The 11,570-nt window shown below is 42.1% G+C and overlaps 1 protein-coding gene across 3 annotated transcripts in view; it reads right to left on the bottom strand.

The window, feature by feature from the left end:
* Positions 1-339: 339 nt before the first annotated feature.
* The window catches only part of ctbp1 (C-terminal binding protein 1), a 107,398-nt gene continuing 96,167 nt past the window's right edge, over positions 340-11,570 (bottom strand). For all 3 annotated transcript variants that reach the window (XM_034181208.1, XM_034181207.1, XM_034181210.1), the window contains 2 exons: positions 4,153-4,270; positions 340-3,980 (listed from right to left, as the gene is read on the bottom strand). In XM_034181208.1, the coding sequence (XP_034037099.1) occupies positions 3,794-3,980; positions 4,153-4,270 (305 nt within the window). In that variant the 3' untranslated portion in view covers positions 340-3,793. The remainder of the gene's footprint in view (positions 3,981-4,152; positions 4,271-11,570) is intronic.

Genomic DNA, 11,570 nt, shown 5'->3' with positions numbered 1-11,570 from the left:
GGTCATGTGCATGTGGTAGCAATTTGGGGCCATCAGAGCGGTCTCCTTGTGCACTCCACCGCGCCTGCTTTCTTGTAAAGCTGTGTCCAACTTGGCACTGCTTAACCGCATGTTCCACGTAAAAGCGCTGAGAAACTATGGAGGTAAAAGACTGTTTTTGGTAACAGTTTGGCAAACAAACTACCCTCAGTAGAACGACACAGACGTTAAGCACTCTGATCAACAAAACGGCAGAAAAGCTTGTTTGCTCAGCACTGACAAAAATCACAGCACGTTCAATATTTAGAAACTAGTGACAACAGGAAAAAAAATGAATTGAAACTTGAGGAAATGCTTAAATTTTTTTTATAATTTTATTAAAATACGGTGTGGAGTTTACCATTGGAAGTTACCATCACAAATATGATTGTTTCTAATAAAAAAGTAAACAAAACAAAATAAAGCTTAAGAGCCTAGTTACAGGATTTTTTTTTTTTTACATTTTTGTTTTTGCAGTCTGGTGAAAGAAAACAATCACAATGAGAGTGAGAGGGGGAAAAAATGTTCACATGTTGTAAAAATACATTTCCTGATTTCTACATTACACACATTTTCAGACATTCACTCATCCACTCTTCAGACGGTTAGCGTCAAAGAGGAAGCAAACGAGGTTAAGAAAAAGTTCAGAGGCATGCAGAGGAGTGAGGAGAGATCAGGAGGGCTGAACGAAGAGCTGACGGGGAACAACTGCTCGAAGATATGTGTGCGCGTTTTGAACCCTGAGAGAGAGGCCAATTCTAAACATCCACTTTCTGCTTTTCTCTGCGACCAAACCAGTAACCCCGTCTGCCCCCCAACACACCACAACATGACTCCAGTTACACTGTGAAAAAGCAGTCAGAGGGCCATTGTGATGGGAATGAGGAAGTGACGTAGAGGGCATTCACACCAGAGTGTAAAATCTCTATCACACACTGTGCTTATCCATTAGCCCACACTGCTGACCTATTAAAACCCAAAAACTATTCCATGCAGAGGACACTGGACTGGAAAACGCTGATGATTCAGGACTGTTAGCTTGCAAGGCTCCTCCTTTAGTAAGTGGCATTAAGGCAGTGAGTGGCTCCATGGCAACATTCTACAACACCTACAGCTACAGGGAAGAGATAAGGCCCGAGGAGATCAGCTGGTAAGGATGCTTAAGGTAAAACGGGAATTTATTTTGCTATGAAATGTCTCAGTACAACATGTGGAACACAGAAAAAGCATTTTCATAAAAATGAAACGCCAACAACAGTGCACTGCTGAAGTTGGGAGGGGGAACAATAAAAATTAAGATTACTATTATGCTCACACGATGAGCTATGGGGGTTAAGCTTTAAAAATATATACTCGTCACTGTAGCCTCTCAAGACAGACGCTCTGTCGCTCATAGATTCTGTTGGAGGGGGAGGAAAGAAAAAGATAAAAACAAACAAACCTGTATGTACATCATAGGAGAATGACTGACAAAAAATGGCAACTTGGGTTGAAACGGTTTAAAAAACGCCAGGGACTGGAGGGAAACCACAACATGACAAGTTCTATAAGACAACAGTAATCCCCTTAAAAATTACCTCACATGCATCACGCAAAGCAGCTTGATGAAAGGAAAAGTAAAGTCAGCATCTATCTATGTACTAGCAATAAAACCTAGCAGACCTTAACACCTTTCTTTTATAACTTCTTAGCCAACAAAGAAGTGTAACCATAACTATACTAAAAAGCCATAAACTGTAATTATTGGAAAACGACTGTGCTAGACTTTCCACAATGAGGAAATAAAAAGGTAAAGGCAAAGAGATACACATTAGTTTTTTGAAGCCTGAGTATTCAGTGTCTTTTAACACCTTTAAAGATTATGTCAATTTAATTTATGGGGCTTTTTTTATTCATTACACCATTACTGCTAGAATTCCACAACCCTTCTGGTAAAGAATAGTAAAGTAGTATCTAGAAAATCTGTACAAAAAAAAAAAAAAAAAGAGGGTATGCACAGTACATTCAATATCTGTTACTGAGGTACTAGAAAGGTGTTCCCTCAACACCAGGGCAACAGAGTTAAAGAGTTACTTCTAGGGACTATTCCTTTGGAGAGACAATAGCGTGAGGGAACACTCACACGCGCACACATGCTCACGCACAACTGTTATTAACAAAACCAGCATGTATGAGCACTGTCCCTTTAAACCTAAACACTAATCTGTCCCATCACAGCAGAAGGGACTGTGGGATGCAGACAGGTTTCTGAGCAGATGTGCACAGTGGGTCACAACAGTAGAGAGAGGAAAGAAAAAAGGGGTTCTTAGCCACAGACCGATAAAGGTGGGTGTTAGTCTCTGGGCTCACGCCCTGTGTTCTGAATGCCGGCCCTGTGCAATCACATTCTGCGTCACTGCTGACCTTTAAGTGTCCTGTGTGTTTCACCACAACGACCCATTGAATGGGGCAAATTGTTACCTGCTGCGCTCTACATGCAGCTCACCGGTGCCCCCTGGTGGTGACAGGCAAGTTGTTTCACCAGCAGGAACGCTGCTGCGTTTGTGTGACGTACAACTCTCGGGCTGTGAGGCGTTAGGTGGGAAGTCACACAGAGGTGCTCTGTGGGACGAGGCAGTTAGGTAAGGGCACGTTAAAGACAAAACAAAACATGTCCAGGTTTCCTGCCCCACATCCAGAAGACTACATCAATGAAGAGGTAAAAGGGGACAAAGCCATCAAACGAGACGCTGCTCAATAAAGTTTGAGCTAAAGAGAGTCGATATGCTTTGACAGGTGGAGTCATTAGAGAGCCCTCCAAGCTGCTGCCATGATGCAACAGTGAGACTGGACTGTGAATGAGACAGAGGACAGGACACACTGGATGTCTGTCTGCTGTACTTGAATACAAACTTTCCACACCTCACAGAAGATGGAGATAAAAGAGTAGGAAACATGGAAAATGGATTAATGAGGACGAAACACAACACACTGAAAGACAGAAAGCAAAGCATGTTTTTGAGAGCTCGTCTCTATAAAATAGCCACTGTGTGAACGCGTCTAAAATTAAAAAGCTGCGTATTGCTTAAGAACTTAAAACTAGATATTTTGGACGTTTTTTTTTTTTTTTTTGAAGGAACACTGCTGTTCATGATGCAAACCAGTGGATATCAGTTCACTTACACACAGCGGGGGTTGAGTTTCTTCTCACACACTGGTTTTAAACTGCAGGTGGTTAACATGATGTCCACTGGATTGGGGGGGGGGGGGGGGGGGGGGCATTAAAATGAAAGCAGTAACACAAGCCATAAATGTACACAGAGAGGGTTTAACCTTTCTGCCTCTACTGATCAAAGCCAGAGGAGAACAGCAAGAGGCATCAGACTGTAAAGCCTCGTGTCAGAAATGCTATTTTTACAACACATTAACACCTACAACCTTAACATCAACTTACCATTAAAACAACAACAGTCAACTAAGGAAATAAACCAATCCAATCATTGAATCCTTGAGAACAGTTATTGCTAACATTGTGGAGGGGGACAAAAGGTGGGTGGTGACTGATGAGTGAGTGAGATGAGCACATTGAACGCTGGAGAAGTCTGTGTGTCCTGGGAGGTTTCAGTCCTGGATTGGATACATTGTCTGCAAAAGAGGGTTGTCGATCCATGTCCGGTCAAAGTGGTGCTGCCAATATACTACCATTGATTGGTAGGGTTGTGTCTGATGCTTTTTTGGTGGCAGTGGTGGGGGTTGTTACCGAGGAGACGGAATGTGTTGGCGGCGTCAAAAGGGGCTATTGGTCGGAGGGGATGTCTCTGTCAGCTTCTGCCTTAGTAGGCTGCCCTGGGGAGGGGGTGTGTGGGGGGTGAGAGACAGGGGCAATGCCATGCGCCAGGGTTCCGGACACCAGGCCTTCAACCCCGGCACCAGCACCTGGGAGACCCCCAGCTGCTGCAACATTTATCAGACCCGCAGGAAATCTGAAACACAAATACCAACAACAAAAAAACAAAAACATGTCACAGATCCTCTGGTACAGTTTTATCAACAACGGCTTTCGTTAGGTTTAAACCTCTACAGCCATGTCCACGATCAGCCACAGAACTCAGCGTGATGTTCTTCATCCATCTGTTGTGGATCTCCTCATCTCACCTGTACGCAGCTCCATTAAGTTCTGGGTGAACAGTAGCCGCCTCCATGCTGGGCCACTGAGGGGGTGCCATTAGATATTCTTTATTCACACAATTCTTCAGAGTCTCAGGGATTCGACCTAGAACAAGATAAACTTCATGTTTTCTGATGTAAAGCAGCATTAATGTCACAGTAATTATCTACTACCAGATTAGTATTTATTTATTTTTACATAATTCAACAAAGTTTGATTAAAACAAAAATCTGTACATCCATTACTTTTTAAACATTTGTCAGGCTACTTGGGAGAGTTTTGACACCAAGAAAGTCAAGATACTGAGGAAGACATACTTTACACATGAATATTTTTAGTCACAGTATTTATGAAATATAAGTTCATAAAATATACTTCATTATGATGACAGCCAATAAATTTGGCTAGAATCTGTCTTTCCTTACTGAAATGTTTGGGGAAAATGGTGAGAAATGTTTCAATTTTCTTCTTGATATATAGTCAATCCAGTTACAGTTCATAATTGGTAAATGTTATCACTGTAGTTAGCACTATTTCCTTATTTAAGTAAACTTAGTAACATGAACAGAGTGGTCTACTGTGGGCATCAGGATTTATAATGTACTTTAAAAATACATACGTAATGCATACATGCCAATATAACTACCTACATGCTAACATCAACCCGACAGGGATAGTAACAGACAAACATGAGCATATATATACACACACACACACACAAATAGCTACCATTGACATTAACGCTTGTCCGATTGTCCGGGACAAGTGTAAAATGTGATCGGACTAGCAATAGCTCTAAATCGTTGTCCAACGGGACAAATTGTTTTCTCATCTACAAATTGTCTCGCACCTCACAAGAAAGCATCTTCGGTTCTTCCTGCCACTCTCCATGCAGCAGACATTCGTAAAACATGATATCACAGGGTTCTCCCCAGACAATGGAACAACGGCGCCGCGCCATCAGTGTTCTGATAGCGCTGTCACACTCTGCTCTGCTATCAAGTAGTTTTTTAAAATCCAGCCAGGCTGTTTGTGCAACTGCCTGCCCCCCGCCCACCGGTGTCCCGTCGAGATGAGGTGCGTCGCGCTACTGCGCATGCGCACATCGCTCTACCCCGGACTTGAAGACGTCACCCGTCGAGATGAGGTGCCTCGCACAACTGCACATGTGGAGATGATGTAACTCGCTCGACGTGCAACTGCGCATGCGCATTTTGTTTTTTTTGTTGTGTTTTTTCCGTCAAAGTTTTTTTTATTTATTAATTGTATTCAGTGTATTTATAGCCTAGTAAGTAAAACATTTTCTGGATTATACGTTAGGAGCATAAATGTATGTACGAGGTCTATTAGATAAGAAACCGACACTTTTATTTATTTTTTTTTAATTATATGGATTTAAATGACGTGCGATTACACCAATCATGCTTGAACCCTCATGCGCATGCGTGAGTTTTTTCACGCGTGTCGGTGAGGCCTTGAGTGAGATGTGGCTCAGCCCTCTCGGCTGAATTCCTTTGTTTCACACGCTGCTCGAGACGGCGCGCGTTGCTTTATCAACATTTTTTCTGGACCTGTGAGGAATATCCGAGTGGACACTATTCGAGAAATTTAGCTGGTTTTTGGTGAAAAGTTTAACGGCTGATGAGAGATTATGGGGTGTTTTTGTCGCTGTAAGGACTTCCCACGGAGCGGGAGGTCACGCAGCGCTTCCAGGCGCCGTCGTCGGCCTGTTTCGACCTGAAAGCATCCTAATTTAAGGCTTAATTCACCCAGGACGTCGTGAGAGAACAGAGAAGATTCAGAAGAGGCCGGCATGAGGACTTTATGCGGACATTCCACTGTTTAAGGACATTTTGTAATGAAAGACGTGCGCGCAAATTCGCCGAGTCGTTTCCGTGACGACTCGGCGAATCTGTGTGCTCCGCGACAGGAAAAACACCTCCGTGTTGAAAACCATTTGTAAAAGTCATGCGGCTTTTGATGGCTTTCAACAAGTGAGTAACTGAGAAATTGGAATGTCTGAATAAACTCCTCATGCCGACTTCTTCTGAAAGTTCTCTGCTCTCTAACGACTTACTGGGTCAACAGAGCCTGAAATGTGGAAGTTTTCAACTTGAAACGGCGAGACGCTGCCGCCTTGAAGCGCACATCGCCGTCAGGCGCCGTGGGCCGTCCTTAAAGCGAGACTACCAGACCAAAATCTCTCATCAGCCGTTAAAATTTTTACCGAAAACCAGCTGAATTTATCGAATGGTGTCCACTCAGTTGTACCTTACAGTTTTTGAAAAAATTTTGATCAAACAAAGCAGCAGTCTCAGCCATTCCTAAATGAAAAAACGACAAGAGGGTGGGCGACTCCTCACTCAAAGACTGCTCACAGGCGAATGACGTAACCGATAGGTGTGAAAAAAACTCTCGCATGCCCACGAGGGTTCAAGCATGTCTGATGTAATCACACGTGATTCAAATCCATATGGTTTTTGAAAAAATAATAAGGTCGGATACTTTTCTAACAGACCTCGTATATGTGTATTTTGCCTGTCGAAATAAGCTAACTCCAGGTTAAAAATACTTATTGTTTTATAGTGAGTACATTTTATACATTACTACGTTCAGATGAACAATTTATACATTTACTTGCCCATCAAAATAAGCAAACTTCGTCAAGTAATTTTTTCAGTGCACACATATGCAGTTACGCGAGGAACCTCGTCTCGACGGCGCACCTCATCTTAACAGATTTATCTGTCAAGATGAGGTTCCACGCACCTCATCTTGACAGCAACTCATCTCGACAGAACACTGGCAGAGAGCAAAGCAGTGCTGCAGCTCAGAGTGCACAGTGCAAAAAAAAAAAAAAAAAAACTGTCAAAGTCTTTAGGTAAAAAGAGCTGATTCTGCTTATATAGCCCCAGAAATTCATTATTGGCTTTATTTTACAGTTGAAAGCTTTCATGTTTCCAAAATTTGCTCAAATGCGGTGTGAGAGTGAAGACACTCTCATTCCCTCCGAGAGAGTGAGACAGAGACAGAAAGAGAGAGAGAAAGAGACAGACAGACAGAAAGAGAGAGAGAAAGAGACAGGAGAGACAGAAAGAGAGAGAGAGAGACAGACAGACAGACAAGAGAGAGAGACAGACAGACAGACGAGAGAAAGAGAGAGACAGGAGAGAAAGAGAGAGACAGGAGAGAGAGAAAGAGACAGAGAGACAAGAGAGAGAGAAAGAGACAGAGACAAGAGAGAGAGAGACAGGAGAGAGAGAGAGAGAGAGAGAGAGAGACGGAGAGAGAGAGAGAGACAGGAGAGAGAGGGAGAGAGACAGACAGGAGAGAGAGAGACAGGAGAGAGAGACAGAGAAAGAGAAACAGACAGGAGAGAGAGAGAGAAAGAGAGACAGGAGACAGAGAGAGAAAGAGAGAGAGAAACAGACAGGAGAGAAAGAAAAAGAACAGACAGGAGAGAGAGAGAAAGAGAGAGACAGGAGAGAGACAAACAGACAGGAGAGAGAGAGAGAGAGAGAGGAGAGAGAAAGAAGAGACAGGAGACAGACAGACAGGATAGAGTAACAGACAGACAGGATAGAGAGAGAGGAAGAGACAGACAGGACAGAGAGACAGACAGGAGAGAGAGACAGAGAGACAGACAGGAGAGAGAGACACAGAGAGAGACAGACAGAGAGACACAGAGAGAGACAGACAGAGAGAGAGAGACAGAAAAGGAAAAAGTGTTATTAGACACTACAACTGAAAAAAGCAGCAAAACAATTTTAGTAAACGATCATCTTCACCACACAGCCTCAGTGAAACAGTAAAGTGTGAAAAACTGATTCAGAAAGTTTTTCATACAGGATTCATCTTTAAAAGAGCAGACTTACTCCATTACTTCTTCCAGAATTATTTTTTTCATTTTCTTTTTATTATTGTTGTTTACGCACTAATGACACCACATCAAATTACTTGTATGTGAACTTACTTGGCAATAAATCTGATTCTGATGTGACAATCAAATCAGTCCAGATTTAGCTCTTGTTCAAACAAGACAATCAGAGGTTATATTTTTTTTAATAAGTATGCAATTCCACTCAAAAATGTTGGGGGGGAAAAAAAAAAAAAAAAAAAAAAAAAAAAAAAAGCTAAACTGTCAACATGACAGAAAAAACTGCCTGGACTCTTACTGGACTAACGGTACAGTGTGTCATTTTTAAAGAAGAGATGTCCATCAAATAATGTGTTTTTAAACTTTTCGATGCCATTTATTTTCTTAACAGACAGAAAAATACAAAAAAGAACTTTGATATTACAACATAAGTGTAATTTTTTTTGTCTATTATTCTTGCTTTCAATGCATCTAAAACCAGTCAAAATGACTCGCACCGCGCGCCGCCTCGGGCGATAATTGCCAACAGCACCGCTATACTAAAAATTTCTGGGGAGAACCCTGTATCATGTGTGCAAGAGACCACTGTATGGAGTGTGCGTTCGTAGCATCTTCTTGCAAGATGCTGTGGCAGGAAACATTAGATAAGGAACATCGCATCGATTAACACTCCTTTTGAAGAATGTATTGAATTGAACAGAATGTCTTTTCTAAAACCTCTGAAACTGGGCCAGATACCAGGGAAAACACCAGTCAAACGCAAAGCATCAACCCCTGCAAGTGTAGAAACTTCAAAGAAGAGGTATGAAGAGAAAGGAAGAGAGGAAGTGTTTGAGTAGCAGGACACAGGATTATCCGTGGCACAAGGAAGAGGACAACACAATATACTGCCATGTCTGTCGGGATTTTCTTTCAATTGCGGACCAGTACGTCATTTTTAAATGTTGAAATAAAAGAATTTGATTTGCCTTATCAAAAAACACACTGGCAAATGATCATGCATTGAACAGTGATGAATTCAGAAAACACACAGGAGAGAAGCAGATGCATATTGGCATTTACGAATTATTTAAATTTTTTCCACAATTATGAACAATCGCAGGAGAGAAACATGTCTTGGTTAACGGATTAAAAGGCTAGAGGCTATGTATGCAATATGTAATAAAATGTATTTTTTGGAAATTCAATTTTACCACCCACACAGGAGAGAAGCAATTTATGAAAAAGTGTAATTTCAGTACTTCCACAGTAGCATGCCCCCAGACACCCCAAGGTGACACGCGCCATTGGCATATGTATCGCGTGCCTTTGGCACGCTTCACACGACTCGCACCTGCGGCGCTCATTTGTCCGGACAACCAGCTTTTCCTATAGGACAAGTAACCCTGGTGGTTTACTTGTCCTATAGGAAAAGCTGGTTGTTTACTTGTCCTAGTTTACTTGGACAAGTACACTAAAAAGCTTAATGTTAATGCCTGTATAGGTTAAAAAAAAATGGAAAACATACTTTGAGTTACAAATGTGCCTAGCAAAGCTGGCAAGAATTTAAGAAGTTAAAACTGGGAGTGTGGAAACTTCTGTATCGTCTTCAGGGGTTTAGACAGTTACATATGTACATTTCTGATTATGAAAATAAGAAAATGTATTTGGGGAAGCCAGTTGTCAGACATCTTATATAGCTGTTGAGCTCTTCATTATGTGACAACTGTGAATGACTAATCAAATCATCAAGAAGAAAGAAAAAAAAAAACCCTCCATATATATGTGCATTTTAAACTACCAATCTGACCTGTTAAAGAGTGCCCCCCTCTTTAAAAAACAAAAACAAAAACCAGAACTTTAAAATTGTGTATTTCATTTACACTGTATCAAAAACATACTCAACTGTGAACTCAAACCCACAGTACATGGAGAACTGTGATTTCTGTATACGTTACACTCCTACTTTCAGTGCATAGTGATCGTGAAGATAAGCCAATGAGGGTACCAATTAGTAACCCTCATTCATCCACTGCACCAAGGCCTAACTAGCTGCTGTGTGACAAACCATCGCCCAGATCACATTAAAGTAGACCTGCATTGAAATAAATGCAGTCAGATCTTTGGACCAAAAAATGACATTTACAAATAAGATCCTTCTGAATGTAGTGAAGTAAATCTGCAAGCCCAGATCTGTCATTCAACTGAGAAATCTTCATTTGAAAATGACAAATTTACAGCTAACATTTAGCCCTCCGCAAATTGTCCCTCTCATCATGGACGCTGCGGAGACGTCAGGGACAAGACCCTCTCCCAGCATGCATTGCGCGCGCCAACTGTAATTTGTGGATTTACGTCAGTTTGCATCTGCACCTTTTTCTTGTCTTATACGGAAGGATCTACTTTTTAAAACTTCATATTGTCTTGCGGTACGCTTGGTGAGTACACATTTCTTTTATTTGTGCTTGAAAATTATTTTTGTGGACTTTTTCCATACGCCCGTTTGACTGAGTGGTGTCGCATTGAAAATCTACTGTCTTTCACCTCCGGTGTACCGTCGCGGGCTACGGAGGCGAGACCCGCAAAGAATTCAAGTCATTAAAAATATATTAACCTCTCTCAGCGGCCACAGAGCTCTGCGGCTCCGATTACCGAGACGTGCGGCGCTTCGGATTTTGCAGCAAGAAGTCTGTCCTTGCGAGCAACAGGTGTCACCGCGCGCACTGCAATAAAACGGCGAGCGTAGTCTCTGGACTTGTGCCAAGTTGGCTGCAACTCCATTCAGTAGACAGAGAGGTGGTGCTGGCTGCACAGCAGACACGGGGATGTGAGTGCCGCGGCAGCATTTAACGAGCGCATGCACTCGGTAAGCGTATCGGGGGCAGTGAGAGCGAGGCGTCGGGGAATAATATCGCCCGCTGTCGATGCCACCGCTGATCTGATCCCTGGATTTGAGCAAGCAGAGCTGTATCTCACATTCATTGCAGCTTACTTTTGGATGTTGAAACCAGGATATGTATAACAGTAACATTACTAAGAGATAAAATCAATTTCAATGCGGGATCGGACTGAAGGCGGGAACGCGTCGTCTTGTCACTGACGTCATGGAAATGATCCAGATGTACAAACTGTTTTCACAGAGGGCTAAATTTTAGCTGCAAATTTGTCATTTTTAAACGAATATTTCTCCGCTGAATTACAAATTTGGGCTTACAGATTTACTTTACTGCATTCACAAGGGTCTTATAAATACATATCAGCTATTTCTTTTCTGAAATCTGACCACATTTATTTCAATGCAGGTCTCCTTTAAGAATTACAAAGTTTTCTAAGCTGTTCTGTTCTGAATGATACTTTGTAGCAGCAAAGACGTCTAGTGGGAAACAGCAGGTACTCAAAGGGACTTTTAAGGCATCAATGGACAGCACAAACGGTGAGACATTTTTTTTATGAAAAACAGAGTACTGTGCAAAGATTTTACTTGGAGGTGCCATTTTTAATGTTGTGCTGCTTCAGCTGTCCTTCAGCATCGAGTTGCTTGTGCGCTGA

This window comes from Thalassophryne amazonica, chromosome 11, assembly GCF_902500255.1.
Source record: "Thalassophryne amazonica chromosome 11, fThaAma1.1, whole genome shotgun sequence".
Taxonomy (NCBI): domain Eukaryota; kingdom Metazoa; phylum Chordata; class Actinopteri; order Batrachoidiformes; family Batrachoididae; genus Thalassophryne; species Thalassophryne amazonica.
The sequence above is the reverse complement of the archived record's forward strand: the minus strand, read 5'-3'. Positions and strand labels throughout refer to the sequence as shown.